General features: G+C 45.1%; 1 protein-coding gene across 1 annotated transcript in view; it reads left to right on the forward strand.

Annotated features, from left to right (window-relative positions):
* LOC115900090 overlaps window positions 1–25,787 on the forward strand; it is a 33,669-nt gene extending 7,882 nt beyond the window's left edge. Inside the window, exon 3 of the mRNA XM_030939959.1 lies at window positions 25,439–25,787. Coding sequence (XP_030795819.1) covers window positions 25,439–25,767 — 329 coding nt within the window. The 3' untranslated portion in view covers window positions 25,768–25,787. The remainder of the gene's footprint in view (window positions 1–25,438) is intronic.
* Window positions 25,788–26,163: the final 376 nt, after the last annotated feature.

The following is a 26,163-nucleotide window of genomic DNA, read 5'->3' on the forward strand; positions in this document are numbered from 1 at the left end:
CAGGCTGTATAAGCAGAGATGCCATTTTATGTTAATATGTCTCCCCCTAGCACCAAGCACATAGTAGACATGGCATAAAATATATTAGATGATTGCTAAAATTAATAATGAATTAGTTCATTAATTCAGCATATATGATTGGAGTATCTACCATCGGACAAACACTATATGTCAGGAAGCTCTGTAGAAAACCAGTTTCTCTGAGGTGGTTCCCATTATTTTAGCTTTCTTTTTCTAGGCAGGTGGCTCCAAGCAGAGGGGATTCCAGTTCTTTAAGTACAGGCTGTTTTCAGAACCAGAAAACTAGGGTTTCATTTGAAACAGATTGTCTGTGCTTGCTTTATCAGGGTAATTCTTGGTCATAATCCAGTACTTCATCTGTTTAAAAATATTTACTGATTACCTACTGTGTGCCAAGGTCTAAGGGTTTCAAGATTAATAAATATCCAGTCAGTCATGAGGACTAGTTGGTAATTCAAAGATTAAGGAACACCCTTAAATACACAGAAGCTTATTAAGTGGCTATCTATGCAGTATGGTTTGAGGGGACCTGGGAAAGAACTCCTGTGACCCCTCTCCCCAGTTGTCTGCCATGCTATGAGTCACTCTTACAAGGAAAATGTCATCTGAGAGAGACTCCATATCAGAATCATTTGGTGAGCCTTTTCAAAAGACCAATACCAGGGTCTCATCTCCAGAGCTTCTAATTCAATGAGTCAGGGCAAGAGCCCAAGTACCAATATTTTTATGTTTCCTTTTTTTTTCTGTCTCTGCTGCTCGAATGAATCAGAACTGAGTATTAATAGTTTTCAGAGCTTCTCAGATGGTTCTAATGGATAAACAGGGTCAAGAACCATTACCAGGCCAGGTGTGGTGGCTCACACCTGTAATCCCAGTACTATGGGAGGCCAAGGCAGGCGGATTACTTGAGGTCAGGAGTTCGAGACCAGCCTGGCTAACATAGCGAAATATTGTCTCTACTAAAAATGCAAAAATTAGCCAGTGTAGTGGCACATACCTGTAATTCCAGCTACTCTAGTGGCTGAGGCAGGAGAATCACTTGAACCCAGGAGGTAGAGGTTGCAGTGAGCTGAGATGACACCACTGCACTCCAGGCTGGGTGACAGAGTGAGACTCTATAAAAAAAAAAAAATACCAGCCACAGTATGTAGGAGTAGGTATTAGGCCATTATCCGCCACAGAATGTAGGAGCTATTAATAGAAAGAGACTTGCAGATTGTCTGGTCCAGTGTCTTTTTTAAAAAAAAAAAAAAACAAATATAGATTCCTAGGCCACATCCTGGACCTATTAGGAGGTTGTCTTCTGGAAGTAGTGGTAATCAAACTTTAACATGACAAGAGTTCTGTAATAGGTAGCAGTCTCCTCGCACCCATGAGATGCCAAGTGCCTGCTGTGAACACAGTATTATTTTCTGTGATGTAGGGGGTATAACATTAAACACATATTGGGAGTCTTCAAGAAGCTTTCAGTATAGCTAAAGAGAGAATATCTGTCAGTGGAGACTTGTTAAGGTAGTTACGTTCTATAACATTTCTATGAACACTGAATTAGTGAATACTGAACTCCTGCTCCAATATTTCACATAAATTATGGTGTTAAATTTTAAAAACAACTCATCCTAGTAGCTTCTATGTTCTTTATTTTACAAAGAGAAAATGAAGCTCAAAAGTGTTAAGTGACTTGCCTGAGGCCACTCCACTCACAGGTGCCAGAGTCAAGACTCAAACGCTGTCCAACTGGCCCCAGAACTGCAGTTTGTTTCTTGCACTACACTGCACTGCCCCCTATCGTCTCCATCCTCTGATTACCTCTGTATGAGAACTGACACAAGAAGGCAGAGCATCACCTTGTCAGACCTCGTCTGGGAACGTGTGCATTGGGTAAATCAAAATTTTCACACTCTGCACATGTCTGCAAATGACCAGGAAAGTGCCATGAGTATTGATTTTGGGGGTTATAAGTAAATTTTTGGGAGTAGGCAAGTTGGCAAATAGGGAATCTGCAAATAATGAGGATCGACTGTACATGTATGTAAGCCTGACATTCAATTGGGATGCACTGGGATGGCCATACCAGTTGTAAAATATGGAGGGATTCTTTCACACTGATTGGTAAGTAGGCACTGCCCTAAGCTTCCTGGATGCCACCTGACCTCTCCCCCTGGACCTCCTTACAAATGTAGATCAACTACAGGGTTAACATCTGGCACAATTAAGAGGACTTCAAGACTCTGCTCCAGTGCTATTACTGGCTCATATTTTGACTGGATTGACTTCTACTGTACAGGTCATTAAATGTTTTGACAATTAGCCCTGTGTGTGTGTACTCATCCACTTCTATGCTCCCAGGGTTTAGAGAGCACAAGGCTGACAACTAGGATGTAAGCTCTATGAGGGCAGGGACCATGTTTGTCTTGTGCACTGCTATATTTCCAGCCTAGAAGAATGTCCAGAATAGTAGGTGTTTAATAAATGCTTGATGAGTGAATGAACAGATTAGGGAAATGCTCATTGAGGTTAGTCAGGCAAAGCTGTTTGGAGAACACGAGTATCGAACAAGGTCTTAAAAGAAACAGACACGTATTAGAAGAAATGTGGAATAGTACAAGGACAAAAGTCCACAGGGCAGTAAGACCTAAGAAGGAAATGTACCTAAGAAGGAGAAGGAAATCAGCCTGGCCTCAGCAAAGGGGCCATGGGTTGGGACCTGCAGAGTGAGCAGAACAGGGGGTAAGAAAATGTTGGAGGCACTGGGATGGGAAAGTTGAGATAAGAGATTGGGGTGAGTGTTATGCCCTTTATTCTGCAGCTAAGTTTGGACACTTGAGTTTTGTTTAGGTTGCTTTGATGGTTGGAAACTGGGTTTCCTTCATTCCTTCAACCAATATTTATTAGCACCTACTCTGTGCCAGGTGCTGGGGATACAGCCTCTACCCTCATGGAGCTGACATTCTAATGAGGGACAGAGATGATAAACATGTAAATATAATATCTCATGGGAATGTAAAATGGCACAGCCACTTTGAAAAACAGTCTGGCAGTTTTTTAATAGGCTATATATACACTTACTATTTGACCCAGCAATCATACTCTTGGGCATTTATCTCACAGAAATGAAAACTTATGCCCATAAAAATCCTGTACATAAATATTATAACAGCTTTATTTGTAGTAGCCCCAAGCTGGAAACAACCCAGATACCCTTCAATGGGTACATGATTAAACAAACTGGTACATCCACACCATGGAATACCGTGGGGGTACTACTCAGCAATAAAACGGAACAAAATATTGATACATGCAACAAGTTGGATGAATCTCGAGGACATTTTGCTAAGTGAAGAAAACCAATCCCCAAAGGTTACATATTATATAATTATATTTGTATATTATTTTTATTTGTTTTTTAGAGAAGCGGTCTCGCTCTATTGCCCAGGCTGGAGTACACTGGTGCTATCATAGCTCAAAGCAGTCTCCAATACCTGGGCTCAAGCAATCCTCCTGCCTCAGTCTCTCAAGTAGCTGGGACTACAGGTGTGCACTACCACATCTGGCTAAATTAAAAAGAAAATTTTTAGAGATAAGGTCTCATTCTATGTTGTTCAGGCTGATCTCAAATTCCTTAGTTCAAGTGATCCTCCCACCTCAGCCTCCTAAGTAGCTGGAATTCCAGACAGGAGCCACAATGCTTTGCTTCCATTTATATAATATTTTTGAAATGATAAAATTAGGGAAATGTAAAGTCGTTGACAGGGATTGGGTGTAGGGGGTGAAGTGAGTGTGGTTATAAAAGGACAACATGAGGAATCCTTTTGGTGACAGACTTGTCCAGTGACTTTTTTAAGTTTTAAATTTTTGTGAGTACATAGTAGGTATATATATTTCTAGGGTACATAAGATACTTTGTCACAGGCATGCAACATATAATAACAATATTATGGTAAATGGGGTATCTTGACTGTGTTGGTGGATACATAAACCCACATGTGATAAATTCATATTGAACCATATACATATGTTGTATCATTGTTGATTTCCTGGTTTTGCTATTGCACATAGTTTTTTTTTTTTTTTTTTTTTTTTAAGATGGAGTCTCGCTCTGTCACCCAGGCTGGAGTGCAATGGTGCAATCTCAGCTCACTGCAACCTCTGCCTCCCGGGTTCAAACAATTCTCATGCCTTAGCCTACTGAGTAGCTGAGACTACAGGTGCGCTCCACCATGCCAGGCTATTTTTTTTGTGTTTTGTGTAGGGATGGGATTTCACCATGTTGGCCAGGCTGGTCTCGAACTCCTGGCCTCAAGTGATCAACCTGCCTCGGCCTCCCAAAGTGCTGGGATTACAGGTGTGAACTGCTGCACCCAGCCTAATGCACATAGTTATATAAGATATAACCACTGGGAGAAACAGGGTAAAACAGGGTAACAGGTATATGGTATACCTCTACTATCATTGCAACTTCTTGTGATCTATAATTATTTCAAAAGAAAAGTTTAAAAATATAATATTTCAGCTCTGAAGAAAAAGTAAGCAGTATCAGAAGATAGTGACAGGTAGATGCTATTTTAGAAAGGATACTCAGGGAAGGCTTCTGCAAGAAGGTGAAATTTGAGAAGACCTGACTAACAAAGTAAACCCACACTGGGTCTCTGATCAGAGTAGTAAATTCTAACCACACATCAAGCACGTTTTAGTGGGAGAACTGGTGGTCATTTTCAAGACAGGAGATTGGGAGGTTGGGACTGACTGCCTACTGCCCAAGAGGCAACTGCACACGTGCAGCAAAGTGGTGGGGAGGGGACTATTGGTAACAACAATGGAGTGATGGGGCTTGCCTGCTCAGAGACAAGAGAACTGGAACTGAGAAAGGCTTATCTGCCTGGGAGCATTGTGTGTACATATGTGAGAGAGCACATGAGTGTGTGTATATGTGAGTAGTGTGTGTATGTATATGTATGGGTATGAGCGGGTGAGTATATGTGTGTGAGTGTACGTGTGAGGATACATGTGAGTCATTATGTATGAGGTTGTGAATGAATGTGTGAGTGTATTGTGTGTATCTGTCAGTGTGTATATGTGTGTGAATGTATGAGTGTGTTAGTGAAGTTCACACTGATGCAGAAGAGGTCTGGGAGCTGGGGGCCATGGGGAGAGGCAGTTAGTTTGAACCAAGATTGATTTCAATCCTGCTCTTGCCTGGTGAGCCCATGCTGTGCACCTGTGTTCCATCCCTCGCTGTGTCATCTCTCTATGGAAAATCTCGCCCCATCTCTCAAGGTCCAGCTCAGGTGCAGCCTCCTCCTTGAAGCCTTCCCTAATTTCACGTCCCCCACACCCAACAGATGTGACCTCTCCTGTGGCTATACATTGAGGGTACGGCATCCACGCTGGGGTGCAGAGGACTGTTGGGGACATGAATAAGGGGACAGGTGGGCTGGAGGTAGAGTGAGGGCTCTGAATTTTGCACATGGAAGTTGTGTACCTGGGTTTGTGCATTTAAGCTAAGAATGCTATAAGGATATAACCAATAATGGACACTGAACTTTCTAAATCCAACTCTTGAGGAGAGGGGACTAGAAATTTTTACTTTTAATAAGTAGTCCTGGCAACTATTATGATCAGGTATGTTTAGGCAACACTGTTCTACTTTAAATCTCTCAATGTACAGATGATGAAACAGGTCCAGAATGGGGAACTGACTCATCCAAGGTCACAAAGCCAGTTAAGTGATTGTACCAGGACAAAGATGAATCTGTTTGTCTAAGTGTACTCCCCAGCAACTTTATATTAAATTATATCACATATGGTGCTGTGTCTCATACATTGTAGGTAACTTATATGAATAAGATTGGCACCTATCATCATCCAGGACTTTATGAGAGTTCACATTGGACAGATACATTTTAATGGAGTACAGCCAAAAAGAAGTCGAAACTGTATTCGGAATTGAGGCAGTGGGCAGCTTAAGTGGGTAAAGCAGAAGGCACAGGACAGAACACAGCACAGCACAGCACAGCCCTTCAAAATCCTCAGCTTTGGACATGAGCAGAGACATGCTGTTCAGAAGGTATTCTTTAAGTTCACTCCTAAATCCTTGCCTCATATGTTGGTTGTAGTCTCTGAACCCCCAACCCCATCACTGTTGCTTTCCAATATGGAAATGTCATCTCTTCTCAGTCAGGAGGAAGGGCAGATGGCAAAGAGGCTCACTCACCTGATGAGTGTGCAGAACTGTAAGAACGATGAATTCCTCAGCGCTCCTACAGAGAAAAGAGGGAACAGGAGAGTAGTGTATCATGTACTAGGTATTCATCTAGTACAAGAAGCAACACCAGAATTTTCCCCTGGCTGCATTCAGGTATATGGATTAGGATAGAGGGCAATCTGAGTGTCTGCATGGACACTTCACCTCCAGTCATTTGTGGAGGCCGACACAAACCATCCATATTAATTCACACAGGCATCCGAAGATGGTATAACCATTACCTCTGGGGTTGTCATTTTTTAGGTCTTCTTTTCATATTCCTTCTCACACACTCTCTGTAGAAATCTCCAAACCTTAGTAGCAATTTTATGTGTAGACTAGAAAATTCTTAAGGAAAACTGAAAGCCTGCATTACGGAATTCAAAGTCAGAGAGTCCTGGGAACTATGTACAATGATTATTGGTAATTTGGTATTTAAGTGAGAGGAGACATTCAAAGGAAAAACCCAAAGGAGGTCATTTGGTCACCATGACTCATACTCAGCAGATTTGTTTTAATTGAGGGACCAAAAAAGAGAGCCAGGGAGCAACAGATGGAAACCAAAACTCTCCAGATAGCAAATATTCAAAAGAATGAAGAATATGAAACTCTTCTGGCAAGAATTATGCCAATGATCAAACAGGCTGTGAGGTATGAAAATTCTCTCCCAGGAATACATAATCTTTTAAAAGAACTAAAAGAAATGGAAATAGTTTGCCTTGAAGGAGCTTCCCCTCTCCTTGTTGGCCCTTTTCAAATGTTTATGTGAACAAAGTCATTTAAGAAGTAGAGTCAAGCTGCCCTTGACTCTGGATATTTGAGAAATGCCAAGGCCCGCAGCTCTAGAACTCTGAACATCTCCCACATTTGGTGAGGCAAACTACAGGGATTAACCAGCCCCAGGGTTTGGGAAGTTCCCAGAAGTAAAGAGTTGTTTTCCAGGAAAAATACTAAAGAAAATACTTTGTCTTGAACAGGGGAGGGGCATAACATAAGTTGGATTATGTGACTCGTCTCCTCCAGCCCCTTGCCATGTCTCCCCATTTCATTTAGAACAAAGCCACAGTCCCTATGGTGGCTTCAAAGGTTCTCCATTATCTGGACTTATTTTCTACAACTCTCCTCTTTCCTTACCAACTCCAGTCCTACTGGCTTCTCCCCTGTTCCACAATCGTGCCAAACACACTCTTGGCCTTAGGGCCTCTGCACTGGCTGTTTTCTCTTCAACACCTTCTCCTCCCTCAAGTCTTTCTTCAAATGTCACCTTCTCAATGAGGTCAACATAGGCCCTACTGTTTAGTTACATTTTGCACCCCTGTGCCCAGCACTCCTGATCCTCTTTACCTAGATCTACTTTCTATTCTTAATAACGTTTATCAGCTTCTAATATGTTGTAGAACTACTTATAATCTTTTCTGCTTATGATGTGTCTCCTTTCAGTAAAATGTAAACTCCAGTGAGCCAGGGATCTTTGTCTGTCTTATTCATTGCTGTATCTTCAGTGTGTGGAACAGTGCCTGGTGCATCAAGGACAATAATAAATACTGGTTGGTTGATTGATTGAATGAATGAATAACCCACTGGCTCCCAAGGTTATCAAGAGTGTGCTCTGCTTTAACGCTGAAAGAGCTCTGGAACCCCTCACGAAATCAGCCTAACTTGTTTTGGAGTGCAAAGATATCTACTGAAAGCAAAGCAGTGACTTCTGAGGGACCAGGCTGAAAAAAACCCAACATGCCCTAATAGGATAGAAAGAACTCACCTCATATTGGTGTGGTAGCAGAGGGTGGAGAGTGGAGGGTGGGGAAATGCAATATACAACTGAACTTGGAGAAGAGTCAAATAAAAGGTCATTAGGGATCAGACACATTTCATGGTATTGAGCTGGAGGGAGCATGCCAAGGAAGCCAAGAAGTGCTCTGGACTTCAGGAGGGAACATTCCAAAGCCCTTCAGAGCTAGTTAGAGGGTGCTGTTCCATACACAGATTGCTATGTCTGCCTTTGAAGGCAAGGGAAGAGCTCTGGGACCAGGTGGGCTTTTGGGAGCCTGGAAAGATGAGTGGGATGAAAACACTCTGAACCAGGAGGAGTTGAAGGAGGTGGAGGCAGAAATGAAGTCAGACTATGCAAGGGGGAGAGAGAGAGGAGGAGAGAGAGAGAGAGAAAGAGAGAGGGAGAGAGAAAAGGAGAGAGAGAGAAAGAGCGAGCATGTACATGGTTCCATTTGGAGTGAGATAGCCAAGCTCCCCCAAACTGAGGTTAGTCCACGCAATTTGGAGCCTTTACCTCTTATTCTCTAATTCCTTTTTAACAAATGTATGCCAGGGTGTGTGCATGTGGTGTGGATGTGGGGTAGGAGAGTGTGTATGGTGTGTGTGTGTGTGTGTGTGTGTGTGTGTAATGTGTGTAGGGGTAAGGGATAGGTAAAGACAATGTGATTACTCTCCATTTATAAACAGTGGTGATCCCACAACGTTCCTTTTGTCATCAGCTTCCATCTGGGGAGGGCATTTAGGGGCCACAAACACTATGGACAGTATCCACATTGGGAGGTTCTCTTCCTCAACCCACTGGCCACGGATTCTGATTTTTTTTCTGCAGTGGGGGAGTTGGTCAATGTCTTGCTTGCACTGTGCGTATCTAGGATGTTCTTTTAATGGCTTGATTCTCATCTGTCACTTGGTATGTCCCACTGGACAAAAAAAAGGGGCTGGGGTGAAGAGATTCATCGGGTGGAGGGAGGTAGGGGTGAGACTCCAGCAAGGAGTTCTTTGCATCTGTTCACATCATTGGAGATGCTAAGCCAGTGTGTATGAAGGCTCCTGCTGACCCTGAATAGCCGGCCCCTGAAGTTCTGGGTTAGCCAGGAGCCCTGTATAGGGCTTCTCTGCCTGGAAGGATTCTGCTCTCAGAGCGAGGGGGGATAGTGGTAGCCCCATGTCACCGGTGAGTCAGGGGTGGGGATACTGATCAGCTCCTGCCAAGACGCCCCTGTTACCTGATAAGTTCTATGAGCCTCTCCCTCGGGGCTTCACTCACGTCTTCCTCATTAATAGCCACAATCTGGTCACCAGCCAGGAGCTTGTTCTCAGAGGGGCCTCCTGCAAAGGAGAGGAGAGAGATGTGAAGGCTTAGGGTTACTGCTGGTAAAGTCCAGGTCTGGGCAAGTCCTCTGTGCCTGTAGGAGCTGAAGCGGATGCTGAGGCCTGGAGATGGTGCAGGCTGAGCTGTGGTGGTGTAGGGGTTGCTATTCGAGCTCTCTGCTACTGTTGCTGCTGCTGCTGCTGCCTATAAGCAGATAGAGGGCAGAGGAATGAAGACAGAGAATGGAGTCGGCCTCCTTTAGTTCCATGCCAAGAAAGACATGCTCTGGACTTCAGGAACAAACATTCCAAAGTCCTCCAGAGCTAGTGAGAGGGTGTGTTCCAAACACAGAATGCTGAGTCTGCTTTTTAAGGCAAGGGAGGTGCTCTAGAACCAGGTGGGCTTTTTGGAGCCCCGGAAAGACAAGTGGGATGAAAACACTTTAGCTGGGCATGGTTTGGCAGCAAAAGGTCCCAGACTCAGATGAGGTCAATAAACATTTTACTGGCTTACTTCTTAACGAGGAACACAGACTTCCATTTCATAGGCGGGACTTGCTTAGGTACAAGGAATGACTTCCAGACTACTGGAGGTGGTCAGGTGACAGGAGGAGGAAGGATCTTCTTACTTGAATATTATTCATACTTACTGGTCTGTAAGGACTTAAGCATTCACTTGTCTGAAGACAGAGGAAAAAAACCTAAAGGGTTATTTTTTTTTCAACACTGAGAAATGCCACTGTCCAATAAATGAGGGGAACAAAGTACATACCCTTGTACAGTTGGATATTTGTTTCCTCTCCCTCCCATTTCTTTTCTTTCTTTATTTTTTATTTTATTTTTATTTTTTTGAGGTGGAGTCTTACTCTGTTGCCCAGGCTGGAGTGTAGTGGCATGATCTCGGCTCACTGCAACCTGCACCTCCCAAGTTCAACAGATTCTCCCACCTCAGCCTCCTGAGTAGCTGGGATGACAGGTACACTCCACCACACCCAGCTAATGTTTGTATTTTTAGTAGAGATGGAATATCTCCATGTTGCCCAGAGTGGTCTTGAACTCCTGACCTAAGGCGATGCACCTACCTCAGCCTCCGAAAGGGCTGGGATTACAGACGTGAGCTACTGTGCCTGGCTCTCCTTCCCATTTCCACTGCAAGGTTAAGAAAGCAGACCTATCTGAGGGCTGTACCTTCTTGGTTGCAGCAAAGGGTGAGGGTAGACGGGTACCACAAGGCTATGCTGCCTCTGATGTTTAGCAAAGATCTTCTTGGAGAAAAGCTTCTCAGAGACTTGGGGAGAATGAGAAGTCAGATCCAGCCTGACTCAAATTTGAAAGAAATGTTCAGTGACTTGACCCACTATCAAACCAGCCTTGACTCTTGTTTGAGTCCACCTTGAAGGGCCAGATCCCAACTTCTTCCTCTCTCTCCAAAGAAGGGGGCTGCCCAAATTCCAAAAACATGAACATACACAACAAATACATCACTTGAGCACAGCTCAATGGCTCTGGAGTGTAGAGCCTATGTGCTGAGGATGGCTGCGCCAGCACAGGCAGCAGGATTCATTGCTTGAGCAGCAATTGCCCTAAACACACTAAGCCAAGTCTCCTGACAGTGCACTGGCTTCAGGAGCAGAGTGTGGTGGTGAAGAGAACACTCTTTACAGCCAGACAGACCTGGACTCTAATTCCGAATCTGCAGTTCACTGGTTGTGTGACCTTGGGCAAGACATTTAATCTCTCTGAGACTCTCTTACTTCATCTATAAAATGGGAAAATAACAGTGCATATGCATCACAGAAATGTTGGGAGGATGAATGAGATGATAAATACACAGCACTTAAAACAGCTGATTGATGTTGCTAAGAATTGGATAAATGGTAGTTATTATACCATCCAAGGGACAATTCCTTTAACTCATTTCATTCCTTCTATCTACTTCTGCCAAAAATGCCAGTCTCTTAGGTGGAGGCCACTCTATCTATCTTCTTCTTCCTTTCCCTCCCCTCCCTTTCTTCCATCTAAGAGAATAGGTCCTCAAGGAACTCAACCTCCTTTACGGGCCTTGGCCCTTTGATGGCACTGGTAACATCAGTCTGCTACTGCTTTCACAAATGGTTTGTTGGCTTGATCAACCATAATTGCTCTTCTGTAGAATACTTTTTTTTGTCTTTATTATGGCCTCAAATAAAGAACCAAACAAGTCCTGTGCGTTCAGGAGCCACCTGGACCAGAAGCAGCACTACAGATCAGTCTTTTATGGGGCTTTTATAGGGCTATGCATGCCAGCCCCATGGCTTTTTGTGGTTCGTGCCTGGGGCTTTTCTTCTCTTCACCCCTCCAACTCCTTCTTCATTGTTATACCTTTGGCAGCTGAACCCCTCTAGGCCTGGGGGCTTCCTTCAGCTGTGCAAATTCTGTGTCATTTGAAGTTAAAGTAGGGGCTCCTGGTGGTCTATTACTGAGTGTTAGCTGGTCCCTCTTTCCCAGGATAAATTTGATTTCTGATCAGAGATTCAAAACCTTTTTGCCAAACTGCATGACTGACTCCAGAGCCTTAGGTCAGCCACGGACTCCTGTACTAAATTGTTGTTGCGTGTGTGTGTGTGTGTGTGTTTTCCCCACTCTGTGCCCTCTAGTTGAAGAGAGAGCTTACAAAAATCTTTTTCTTTTCCTTGGAGGATTGCAAAATTCATCAAATTTCTGCAAGACCAGTTTGTATTCTGGCTGCTCCTCTTGACTGAGCGAGAAACTGTTGTAAACATCTAAAGCCTCAGGCCCAGCAAGTCAGGAATAAAGCTCCATTCTGTCTGTCTTTTTTGTCAATGCCTAGCACATTCAAAACAAAACAGTACTTCAGTCTTTTCCCATTTCATTCATGATAGCAGGGCTTCATAGCTTAGGTGGGGCTTTGCTTGTTCCATCCCACATGGCCCCTTTCAGGACCTACTTCCCCTGCATGGCATCAAACAGGCCCAGGTGCAAACCCTAGCTCTGCTGCTTTACAGCTGAGTGACACTGGACAAGTCATTTCTCTTTCATTATGCCTCAGTTTCCTCGTTTGCAAAATGGGAATGACATTACTTATTTACCTTGCAGGGGTGGCTGTGAGAATTAAACAAGATGATGTAAAGCACACAGTAGATGCTTAATCAATGGTAGATGTTTGTTACTGCCACTCAAGCATTCAGAGATTTCATTATCCTCTCCTCTCCTATCCCACCTGTGGTCTATATCTTCATTCTGGTCTTCAATGGCTGACCTATTTCATGAGTATGTACATGTCTCCACAACCTGATGGTTAGGTTCTTGAAAACAGGAACTGTGTCTTGTACTTCCCTACAACATTGCTGGGCTTAGAGTAGGCAATCTATAAATACTTGTTGAATTAAATAGAATAGGCACATCTTTTTTTGCAAGACATTATGGCTCTTTTATGAATGTTCTATGCAAAGGGAATCTTTATTAAGACCCAGATGCTGTTAAACAATCAACTGCAGCCTTTTTCTAGGGCCCCAAACAACCTCAATGATTGTGTCTATCAGTCTTAAAAGGCCAGCTCCCTCACACAGTTATTGGTTGGCAAGTCTTCAACCATTCTTCATGAATTCTTCAGCAACACAGTCAGAATGCTTGGAAGCTCTGCTTTTCGGGAAGACATGTGGGTGTTGGGAGACAGGAGTCAGGGCTAGGGGGATACTCTGAGGGACACCTACCTGGCCTCACAGATCGAACCACCACAGGCCTCTCACTGCCAGCCACGAAGCCAAAGCCATATATAGGGTCTCGATGAACGGTCACTTGTCGCAGTATCTCTGCTGGCAGCTGCTCACATTCCATATCATTTGCGCTCTCTTCCTGCATCACATGACTGGGGAAAAGGGAAGATGGGAGCAAAACAAGATGCACAGGGAACTAAGCCTCAGAACCAGCAGGGAGAGAGGCTGGTTAGGGTTCTGGCCCTGGCACCCAGGAGTTTACAGCTTAGCTTCCTACATGCTCTGGAGCCAACAGAGATGATGACTGCCTCATATTTCAGATTGGAGAAAGAGAAACCTAGAAAGTAGAAGCTACTGTCTTCAGGGCTAGAGCCAATAGAAGAAACTGATGTCATGAGCCTGAAATTAGAGTCAGACCCTTCCTCTCAGATATTGGAACTCCAGAAGGAACCCAATGCAAATATTCTGCAGAAGTTAACCGTCATCTTCCACTGACTTAGCTATTAACTCCTTAAAGGAGACCAAAACCTTGCAGGAAGAGACCACAAGACAGGCAAGTAAGTGGCAGAAGAAACGTAAAGTTGTTCCAGAAGATGGAGCATCTTCATGAAGCCCTGATGCAATTTTTAAATTTTTTTTAATTTTTTTTTTTTTTTTTTTTTTGAGACAAAGTCTCACTCTGTCACTCAGGTTGGAGTGCAGTGACACGATCTCGGCTCACCACAACCTCTGCCTCCCGGGTTCAAGTGATTCTCCTGCCTCAGCCTCCCAAGTAGCTGGGACTACAGGCATGTGCCACCAAGCCTGGCTAATTTTTGTATTTTTAGTAGAGGTGGGGTTTTGCCGTGTTGGCCAGGTTGGTCTCGAACTCCTGGCCTCAAGTGATCCTCTCACCTCAGCCTCCCAAAGTGCTGGGATTACAGGCGTGAGCCACCACGCCTGGCTCATCTTGATGCAATTTTAAACTTGAATATATCTTAGGTTGTATACAAAAATAAATGATTTAGGTAGCATATATAAATAAATGTGCTAATGTCTGGGACCACAATTGTCCATAATGCAACTTCTTTCAGTTCCACAGGAACTCTGGAAAAGAGTTCCTGTGGGCCAGGAGGGGAGCTGCATCCTGGGGCTGCCAGCAGGCCTGAAAGCCCAGAGGAGCTGGGAGAAGAGAAATCACTGTCCTAACACTGGGGAGAGATTACACATTGTTCTCCCGATGCCCACAACTTAAGTGACTAAAGCTTAGGAATTCCACAAGAGCTTCATAAATGTTCTTCATCAAGGGCCAGGGGAGGCATACTGCAGGCAAGAAGGGGTCTGAGTGTAGTATTCAAATGAAAAGCACTGATGAGTGAGGGTGTAGAGACACTGAAGTCTGTGATGACACTGGTGCCAAGGCCAGGGAAGGAGGTAAAAGGAGGAATGGATGGTCAAGGAGAATGGTAGGGCAGGTGGAGATGGAGGAGAGAGGGCCAGGGCCAAGTGACCCAGCGCCTTGGCTCGCTCATCTGGCACCACTACAGCCCCAGACTTTTAGGCCTTCTAGATAGATGGGTTTAAGTTTTCTAGCCTCAGTATGTGTATTCGCTAAAATTACGGTTCCAGGCAGAGCCCTTTGGAACAAGATACAGAGGGCCAGTAGCTAATTAATGAAACTAGTATAGGTTTGTAAAAGAAGTAGGAGGTTTTGACACTCTGAGAGCAATGCAATTCTTTTTTTTTTTTTTTTTTTTTTTTGAGATGGAGTCTCCCTCTGTTGCCCCAGCTGGAGTGCAGTGGCACGATCTCGGCTCACTGCAACCTCCACCTCCCAGGTTCAAGCGATTCTCCTGCCTCAGCCTCCAGGAGAGTAGCTGGGATTACAGGCGTGTGCCACCACGGCTAGCTAATTTTTGTACTTTTAGTAGTGACATGGTTTCACCATGTTGGCCAGGCTGGTCTTAAACTCCTGACCTCAGGCGGTTCACCCGCCTCGGTCTCCCAAAGTGCTGGGATTACAGGCGTGAGCCACCGCACCCAGCCGAGAGAAATGCAATTCTTTATTAGCTAAGAATATCAAATTCATCAGTAGCAAATGGTTTGAAGCATTTAGGTTATTTATCAGGACACAGTTTCAGTAATTAGAGAGAAGCTTTAGGACTATTTATAGGGGAAGGAGAAAAGATTTAGAATAATTGTGCAAAAGAGAAATGCATAGTCTAGCAAAGAACTCTGAAGTTGTCTCTATCATATGAGATGTATCTGGCTACACCTCACACTGGCTTGGAGTCTATCTGTCACCCCTTCGGGAGGTGGAAGGGGATGCTAGGATGAGGTCAAGTCCCTGGAAGGCAAATTCAGAAACTTGCTCCTTCCCTCTCACACCACTAAGATAAATGGTCACTTTTCAATAGAAAGTCACTCCGAAGCTGGAACGTGGCTGATTAGTGTCCTGGACAGGCACCCTCATGGGACAGGGACCCTCTGAGGGTGGCCACAGGCTGGCGCCTCTTTCATTTTGGCTCCTGGTGGCAGGCAGGAGCTCATCCTTGAAGGGAGCCAGAGAACATCTTTCTGCAGCTGCCGTCTTGCCTCACCCCTAGGGCTATTTGGGAAATGAGCCCTTTGCTTCCTGCCACCCGAACTTGTTGGCACTAAAAGGACTTCTTGGGATGGCACCAGCTCATTTCCGACATGGGCATCAGCCAGGGAAGGCTGTGCAGACTGTGGCGTGGGGAGCAGGAACTCCAGCAAGGAAGACAGACACAGGTGTGCTGTGGAAGTGCTTGGGATACTGTCCTATGCTCAGTGCTCCCCCTTGATCCCTGCCACTGCAGCCTCCCCTTTGCCCCTTTTTCCTTTTTTGAAGCAGAGGACACTTCAATTTCCATTGGACCTTGAGGTACTACCACTTCTGAAGAAAATGGGCACTCCTGGAGCCAGAGGAATCAATAAGCAAACAGCCTTTTGTGACACAAGTGCTTTGCTTTACTCTTTTGGTACATATTAATCAATCAACAAGTATTTATCGAGTGCCTAATCAGACAGTCCAGCACTCTGGGGTACACAGGAGAAGTGACAGGTCTCTGCCCTCAAAGAGCTTTCAGTCTAGCTACGGGAGAAAAGACAAATGTGTATACTGAACAAGAGAATTACAGTGCTAACTGAAACTGGTAGATGAGATCTATGACTAAGTCCCAACTTGGGTGTTCAGAGGAGGGGGTGGAGAAGCTGGAGAAGACTCCATAGAGGAAGTGGGGATTGTACTCGCTGGCCAAGAAAGGGCAGAGTTGGGGAGAGAGGCAAGAACCAAACTGTGTGCATAGGTGCATTCCATCTTCCTGCAGGTGGCCCAGTTATGTGGTTCATAGCCGCAGGCGTGTATCCAGGTGTGGCTGGAGCACATTCATCCCTGGGTTGTCCCTAACTGAGCCAAACTAACCACCCTTAACTGCCTTCAATTCTGCAAGCAGCCCTTTTCTCACACCACTCCCAGGTATCTTGAGACAGGGGAGAAACACCACCATTAACAGACCAGAAGGCCATTTTACAATTCAAATGGAAATTGTTCCTTCCCTCCTGGGGTTTGCCTTTTTCAGTGTCTGCAGCTCAGTCCCTCTGAAATTTGCTAAGTGCCTGGAGACTTGGGAGTGACACTGAAGGCAAGCAGTGATGGATGACAGGAGCTTAGCTGTCCATGGGTCACATGACTATCCTCCTGGGGGAAACAGGCAATTTGACTTTGAAAGATGTTTGGCTTCTGGTCCCTTCAAACAGGGCATCCCTGAACAAAATTGTGAAGCATCCAATGCTTATCACCCCCCACCCCCCACCCCACGAGGTTTGTTTCTGAGGCCTGCTATTTGCTTCTGTTGTTTGCCCCAAAGTATGCAATGCCTTCCTTCTCTCCCCTTCTTACCAAAGTCCCCAAAGGTATTCCCTCACCTTGTGCCAGGCTTGCCCTCTCTATTTAGCGACCTGGGTAAAGGCCTAGCCTTTCTCTTCTGCCTAATGATAACAACATTTTATATTCGTGCAGTTCTTTTCATTTTTACCCTCATTACTTAATTTGAGAAAAGATGCTTTCACATCCATTATCTCCTCTGTCCTGCCAGACAGGCTAGGTGACTGTTCCTCCTCCATCCCAGCCTTCTAGGTAGGAGATGAAGAGGCACAGACCTACAGTGGCTAAGCACATTGGTGGCCCAGCTGGGGCCACATCTTTATGCTAGGACCCACAATCGCAGCACCCCCTTCCTGCTCCCTCCCACTCAGGGTCCTGGACCCTCTAGCTATCCAGAGTCTCCATTGCAAGCTGCCCCAACCCTACAGTCAGCAGCACTCTACGTCCTAGCCCAGCCTGTATGCTCAGCCCACATCATAATTAACCTGTTTCTGAGCCTGTTCACTCTGCGTTTTTGGGAGAATGAAATGAGATCATGACTACAGAAGCACTTAGGAAGGTTAAGCATATCACACAAATGTAGAGGTGGCGATGTTATTGGTAGCATTATTCGGGGTGGCTGGAGGAGCAGAGAAAGGGAGCCAAATATAAACTTCACCCACTTCACACAGCCGAAGCCCTTCCCCCAACTCCTTGCCTCTAAGAGATAGGCCCGCAACACACTCTGTCCCCTCATTCTCATGGCAGCTCTTTCCCTGACCCAACTACCAGACAACCTGACTCCCTCTGGATGCCCTGATTCCTCCATGGGCTAAACTGATCCCTCCATCACTGTCCAAAGAGGGACTGGTAGCTCGAGCTCATGCTAACAACTGTTGCTAGACAGATGTGGCTAAAGGACAAATGAACCGAGAATAATATGGAATGATTCTAAGCTGATGCTCTCCTGAGTTGTGCTTTCATGCAGGAAGATGGAAATGTAACAGCTAAATTTCCAGGCATCCACTTTTAGTTCTCCAGCCCTCTTTGCCTTTGGCTCCTTTTTCTTTACATTTGGTTGGCTCCTTGGGGAGTCTTGTCACTCCCCTCAAGACTGGCAGGATTTGGAACCATGTGGGGCCAATTAGCCCTCTGATTCCGGTAACAGAAGCCTGACTCTACTGGAAGCTCTAGAGATCCAGCATGGCAGGCTAGCAGCTGGGCCCCCATGAGATGCAACATTTCCCTGGTGGCAGAGATGGCAGCCCATCCCCAGAGCTGTGAAGTAGCTGCTCTGGGTGCCCTTTTGTAGGGAGCTTGGGCACAAACCTTTCTTCCTATAAAGGAGCCCTTGCTTGTTATTTTGGCTAGTTGCTCCTTATTCTAGTAGTGCTGCTCAAACTTTAAAGTACATACAAATCACTTGGGAGTATTGCTAAAATGATTCTGATGCAGTAGGTCTGGAGCAAGGTCTGAGACTCTAACAAATTCCAGGGTCGTGCCCATGCTGCTGGTCCACAGACCACACTTTGAAAAGCCAGGACTGAAAAGAGTGCTATTTGTAGACAACGGAAGAGCTACAGTCAGGTGGGAAAACTGAGGTGCTCTTATTCCACTGGGTTATGGCATTGAAGGCCTGGGTTAAAACATAAATGTTATGTTTTGTGGACACATAAATTCATGCAAAAAAAAGAACTTGCTGGTTGAATCAGATTTATCCCAGGAGAGAACAGGGAGGGCTCTAAACTGACATGAAATAAGACAGATACGGTTGCACTGAGGAAAAGTAGACAGAAGATCTGAAAGAGGGGGCACTGTTTAAGTCCAACTGAAGAGTTTGGTCAGCAAAAGGAAAGCCTGAGAACAGTGGCGTCTGGGAGGAAGGTGAGGAAAATGCTGAAAAAGGGGACAGTGCAGAAAACAATAATATCAGCTGCCATTTATTGAGGACTTACTATGCTCCAGGTGCTGTCCACAAATTATGTCACCCCATTTTCACAATAACCTCATGAGCTAGGTGGTATTATGTCCATTTTACAGATAAGGGAACTGAGATTTTGGAAGAGAGATTAAGTAATTTGCTGAAGGGTATACAACTATATATATTGTGTGGCACCAAAATGGGAACCCAGGTCTGCCAACTCCAGGGGCAATTATCTTCCACAATCTGTGCCAAGAACCTGTGGATAAAGTAGGGGTTTTGTTGTTGTTATTGTTGTTTTGTTTTTGAGACAGTGTCTCACTCTTGTTGCCCAGTGGAGCCATCACAGTTCATGGGCTCAGATGATTCTCCCACCTCAGCCTCCTCAGGAGCTGGGACTACAGGTGCATGCCACCATGCCTGGCTAATTTGTTGTTGTTGTTGTTGTTGTTGTTGTTGTTGTTGTTGTTTTGTATTTTTAGTAGAGACAGGGTTTTGCCCTATTGGTTAGGCTGGTCTCGAACTCCTGGGCTCAAGTGATCCGCCCACCTCAGCTTCTAAAAGTGCTGAAATTTCAGGCATGAGCCACCGCACCCAGCCTAAAGTAGTTTTCTAGAAGGCAATACGATAGGCTTGGTAGGAGGATTCGGCAGACTGCTCTTCTCTAAGTAAATTGAGGGCCACTTCAATGCTGTCTGTAAGAGCAGCCTCCCTTGAAGTCCTCCTACCCAGCAGCTCACCTATCAGAGACTCCAGCCCCAGAACTGGCTTTTTACATGCCTCTAAGCCCACCCTCCCATATGTGAGACTCATCCAACAAGGCCTCGCCTTTCTGTTGACTTCAGTCACCACCAGAAAGAAGTCTATTTGCCTCTGGTCCTTAGAACCCTGACTCTCGTCCCCATAGCAGTCTGTTTACACTCTTATCCCATTTTTCTCCTCCCTTTCAAATCCTTCCAGTGTGTCCACTGGAACTCTCAGTCAACAACAAACTCTCCTATAGCCTCAGTTTATTCTCTGAAAGTGTCCTTCACCTTCTTTCCCAGTTGAGACCTGTGTATTCCTCGAGGGCACCACTTCCCCACCAGCCCTCTCAAATGGAAACTGGGGTTTTAGGTTTTGCTTTGTTTTGTTTTTCTCTTGCAAAATTCAAGTCCTCCGGGACCTGCAGGTGAGATAGGTGTCCTCCTTGTTGCCAATGCTGCCTCCAGGCCATTACTCCTCCTTCTTTCTGCAAAATATCCTGCACCTTTGAGGATCCTGCCTGCCGCCTACCTCTACCACTCTCTTTCTCCTCATTGATATCTACAGATTTCCTGAGTCGGTCCCACATTCACTGAGGTCTTTAGTTCCCAGTCACATGTGATCTTCCCCTCCACTCCTTAAAAGAAATCATGGTAAAATATCCATAACATAAAAGTTACCATTTTAACCATTTTTATTATTGATTGATTGACTGAGACAGGGTCTCACTCTGTCACCCAGGCTGGAGTGCAGTGGCAGAATCATAGCTCACTGCAGCCTTGACCTCCCAGGCTCAAGCAATCCCACCTCAGACACACAAGTAGCTGGGACCACAGGTGTGTGACACCATGCCTGACTATTTTATATATGTATATATATATTATTTTTTGAGATGGAGTCTCGGTCTGTCACCCAGGCTGGAGTGCAGTGGTGTGATCTCTGCTCACTGCAAGCTCTGCCTCCCGGGTTCACACCATTCTCCTGCCTCAGCCTTCCGAGTAGCTGGGACTACAGGTCCCCGCCACCACGCCTGGCTAATTTTTTGTATTTTTTAGTAGAGACGGCGTTTCACCGTTTCAGCCAGGATGGTCTCCATCTCCTGACCTCGTGGTCCGCCTGCCTCGGCCTCCCAAAGTACTGGGATTACAGGCTTGAGCTACCGCGCCTGGCTTATTTTTTATGTTTTTTTGTAGAGATGAGGTTTTGCCATATTGCCCAGGCTGGTCTTGAAGTCTTGGGCTCAAGCAATTCACCCACCTCAGCCTCCCAAAATGTCGGGATTACAGGTGTGAACCACCGTGCCCAGCCTTACCATTTTTAGAAGTACAGTTTTACAGCATTAAGTACACTCACATTATTATGCAACCATCACCACCATCCATCTCCACAACTTTTTCATCTTCCCAAACTGAAACTCTGTACCCATTAAATAGTAATCCCTCATTCCTCCTACCTTCCCAACCCATGGAAGCCACAATTCTACTTTCTGTCTCTATGAACTTGATTTCTGTAGGGATCTCATATAAGAGGAATCATACAATATCTGTCCTTTTGTGACTAGCATATTTTGCTTAGTATAATGTCTTCAGGGTTCATCCATATTGCTGCATGTGTCAGAATTTCCTTCCTTTTGAGACTAATAGTCCATTGTATATATGTATCACATTTTATTAACCTGTTGATGCATATTTGGGTTGTTTCTACCTTTTGGTTGTTGTGAATAATGTAGCTATGAACATGGGTGTACAAATATCTGCTGCAGCCCCTGTATTCTTTTGAGTACATACCCAGAAGTGGAACTGCTGAATCATAAGGTAATTCTATGTTTTACTTTTTGAGGAATCATCATACTGTTTTCCACAGCAGCTGTACCATTTATGTTCCCACCAGCAATACACAAAGGTTCCAATTTCTCCACATTTTGGCCAACATTACAACACTTATTATTTTCTGTGTTTTTTATTTGTTTTTATAATAGCCTTCCTAATGGGTATGTCCACTCCAACTCTTGATATCATTGTTGGTGAATTCAACATCCACACGGTGACGAGGAGACCTCTAACAATTGCTTCTTCCACTTCACTCACTCCATCATCACCTACCTAGACTTTGTGTTATCAGATATTGCACTACTCCCAAATCTCAATGCCCAATATCCCACTCTCTACAACACCATCCGTCCTTCCAGTTTACCTCCACAAGGGCTCCCACTGCAGGAAGAATCTGAACGCGTCATGATCACCTATTCACTTCCCACTTGATATTCCCTTTTCCTGGAAATCTCTTCCCTCGTTTTTCACAAAGCTGGTTCTTCATCCTTTAGGTCTCAGCTTAAATGTCACCTTTTCAGAGATGCCCATCTGCCAGCACTTTCTCCTACTTATTACTGTTCTTACTCTCCTTCAAGTTCCTTTTTATTTTCACTTCTCTTCATGTCCAGCTTAGAGTTCCTGGTCTATCATTATGATCATTCCCTTCCAAACACCTTCAACTTCTTTACTTCCTCTCCCCCGCTATATACCTCATCCTTTGATGAACTCAATTCTCCATGACTGCATCCAAGTAGCTGAAGGGTGCTGGAGAAAAGTCACACAACTGGGTAGCTGGACTTCACTTTAAAATCCATGGATATACACTCTCAATGCTGTCTGGCCATTTATCTTCTCCCTCCCTCCTTTCCTCCCTCCCTCCCTTCCTTTCCTTCTTTTCTTTTCTCTTTCTTTTCTTTCTTTTCTTTCTTTCTTCTCTCTCTCTCTTTTTTTTTTTTCTGGAGTTTTGCTATTGATGCCCAGGCTGGAGTGCAATGGCACCATTTCGGCTCACTGCAACCTCTGCCTCCCAGGTTCAAGCAATTCTCCTGCCTCAGCCTCCTGTGTAGCTGGGATTACAGGTGCCTGCCATCACACCTGGCTATTTTTTGTATTTTTTAGTAGAGACAGGGTTTTGTCATGTTGGCCAGGCTGCTCTCAAACTCCTGACCTCAGGTGATCCACCTGCCTCGGCCTCCCAAAGTACTGGGATTACAAGCGTGAACCACCACATCCAGCCGTGGTCAACACTTTTTCTGTCTCTAAAATGACTATTTCATTGCTCGCCCTCTCTCCTCCATCTTCCTCACTTTCCCATTTTCCCCAAGAAATCTCAGCTGATGACCTCATTCCATAGATTACTGAAAAAAACAGAAGATGAAAAAAATCAGATGAGAGCTCCTTCATCTTACCACCACCAAATCTATACACTACCTTGTCTACATCTGTACCCATGTTTTATTTTTCCCTATTAAAATGGAGGATGTTTCTTTTCTTCTATTATGGCAAATCTCCTTGCTTATGTTCTGGTACCATCCCCTCTCATCTCCTCAAGGATTTTACTCTTTTGGCATTCATTCTCTTCCCTAAATTACCAATCTCTCCACCGCTCCAGAATCATGCTAGCATGCTGATGGAAATAATCCATCCTTAAGAAAACAAACAAAATACACCTCCCTCTACTCCACAATTCTCTTGCAGTGTCTGCCCCATTTTCCTGGTCCCCTTGGCAACAAAATTCCTCAAAAACGTTTTCTACACTATGTCTCCACTTCATCTCTTTTTTTTCTTCTTTTTCTTTTTACTGGCCTCTACATAAGGACACAACACTTCTTCATCTCTTATTTACTTCCTGGTCCACTATCCTCTGGCTTCCACATCTATCACTCTGCAGAGTTGCTCTTGTTAAGGTCCTCAGTGGCCTCCAATCCTCACCTACTCAACTTCTCAACAGGTGTAGACACAGGCAGCCACTGCATCCTTGCTGAAACATTCTCCTCTCTTGGCTTCTAGGACTACCTCCAAACTGCCCTCTGACCTCTCTGGCCACTTTTCCGTAGTCTCCTTTGTGGGCTTCTCCTCCCCTACTTAATCACTAGATATTGGGGTTCCTTGGAACTCAGTTCCAGGACTTCTAGTCTCTCTCTACTTTCTTTCCTAAGGTGATCTCATCTGGTCCCCTGGTTTTAAATACAATCTATATTCAGACAACTCCCAAATTTGCATTCTAACCACACCTCTGTGAGTTCTAAACCTCATGTACTCTGACATGTTTACTTTTATGCCTCACAGGAATCTCAAACTTATCATGTCCGAAACTGAACTCTTGATTTATTTTCCCTCTCAAGCCCAGGCTTCCCTCAGCCTTCCTCATCTCAGCATATGGCACCATCATCTCTTCAATTACTTAAGCCAGAAACCTGAGAGTCATTCTTGAGGCCTGTCTCTCCCTTTCCCTTACCTCCTCATTTAGTCCCTCAGTATTGTATAAGTATTGTTGGCTGTCACTTAACAACCCATCCAAGACCGGGCACAGTGGCTCACACCTGTAATCCCAGCACTTTGGGAGGCCGAGGAGGGCAGATCACCTGAGGTCAGAAGTTCGAGACCAGCCTGGCCAACATGGTGAAACCCTGTCTCTACTAAAAATACAAAAATTAGCTGGGCGTGGTGGCACGCACCTGTAATCCCAGCTACTCAGGAGGCTGAAGCAGGAGAATCGCTTGAACTCCAGAGGCAGAGGTTGCAGTGAGCTGAGATCACACCACTGTACTCCAGCCTGGGTCACAGAGCAAGACCCTGTCCAAAAAAAAAAAAAAAAAAAAAAAAGAAAAGAAAAGAAAAGAAAAAAAGAAAGCTCATCCAGGATCTGACCAGCTCTTTCCCTCTCCATGGCTGTCACACAGTTCAAGCCACCATCATCATCTCTCCTGTGGGCTGCTGCAGCAGCCTCCTTACTGGTCTCCTTGTATCCACTGCTGCCCCCTTCCAAGTCTAGCCTCTACAGATATTGCAAAAAGTCTCTATCAGATCCTGTCACTTCCCTGCTTAAAACCTTTCAGACATTTCCTACTGCAAGCGAATAATATTCAAACTCCTTTTGTGTGGCCCACAAGGCCCTGCATGATCTCTTTCTGCCATACCTGCCAACTCCCCCACACCCCCATGTTACTCTTCCTCTTGCCTACTACAATCTTGCCCTCCTGGCCTCCTTTTAGTTTCTCAACACACTAAGGTCTTTGCCACCTTAAGGCATTCCCACTTGGTATTCCTTTTTCCTGGAAACCTCTTTTCCCATTCTTCATATGGCTGAATTTATCCTTTAGGTCTCCATTTAAGTATCACTTCCTCACAGAGGCCTTCCCTGGAAACTTTACCTTGGTTTTTCTCCACTATTGCAACCTGTTCATTTCATTCTTGAGACTCATCACGATTTGTAGTTATATTTTCATTTATGTGATTATTTGGCTTTAAACCCCATAAGAGTAGGAACCCTGTCTTTTTTGTACAACAGTGTATCTCCTCCACTTGATATGATACCTGGCACACAATTAAGTGCTTAGTATTTTCTAAATCAACCAATGCATGAATAGAAGTGAATTTGAGGCATACAGATTAGAATCCTCTGGCCATTCCATGCAATTGATTATCAAATACTTACTGCTTGTGTCTCAGCCTGTGAAAGGCAGGTTTCTGAATGGGAAGTCTGGCCCATGGGAGAAACCCCTCATCATCTCTGTCCAAAGGCAAAGTCAGAGAGAGAATGCAGTCAAAGAAGGAGTACAGGGAGGGCTACAAGCTAAGAAGGAATGGGAGACGGCATGGTTCCAGCCTTTTTAGGGGAGTGACAGTAGGAAATCCAACAGCTATTCCTTCTCAGAGAAGGAACTTTTTAAGGGTAGACAACTATCCTTTCAGAATGGCAAGAGGCAGGAGGATGGGCAGGGTGACTTTAAATAGTCCTTCCCACTCTGAGAGTCTCTGGGGAGATGATTTGGTTACTTTCCTAGGGCTTCCTCTCTATTTCCCTTGTAGGTCTTCATGGCTCTGCAACTTCCTCTTCAGCTGAGCTTGGAGAGGCATCTTCTGGAAAACATGGTGGTATCTGGATTCATTTTCTGGTTGTCCAAACAGTTGCTTTTCCCCAGTGGGCTGGAATGGAGACACCTATCACCCATTCTAGCAGGTCAGGAGGGAGCAGGGGGAGAGACCAAGGTCATCTTTCCTTTCACAAATACCTGGAAGACTGGAGTCACCTTGCAAAAGTCCAACCCCATAATGCTTCAGAGAGGGAACTGCAGAGGACCCTCTATACAGCTGTCCCCTCCGCGTCCCCTCCTCCCTCCAGGAGCTATAGTCAATAGATTCAGACATGTTGTCTAATAGGTCCAGACATGCTCCTAAACTCTCCCTGCTGGGGCTGCCAGCCCAGTGACAGATGTGAGGGCTGTGCCAGATGTGAGGCTGATGCCATATGGCACTGTGTGTCACAAGGTCTGAAGCTGCTGCCACTGAGCTGTGGCAGAATTAGTGGGGAGATCCTGCTTTAGCCTCCACTCACCTGGCAGAGGCAGCGAGGGGGAACTGGAGCAATGAAACATTCATAAGAGCTTGAAGGAGTTGTCATGTCACACCAAAGAGCTCTGGGCACCCACCCTCCATGTACCACACCAACTAATTCTGAAAGAGGCAGAGACCTATAGGGATTGACTGAGCCAGAAGGCGAACGATAAGGAATGAAGGAAAAGACACAGTCAAGA

Source organism: Rhinopithecus roxellana, chromosome 10, assembly GCF_007565055.1.
Source record: "Rhinopithecus roxellana isolate Shanxi Qingling chromosome 10, ASM756505v1, whole genome shotgun sequence".
NCBI lineage: Eukaryota > Metazoa > Chordata > Mammalia > Primates > Cercopithecidae > Rhinopithecus > Rhinopithecus roxellana.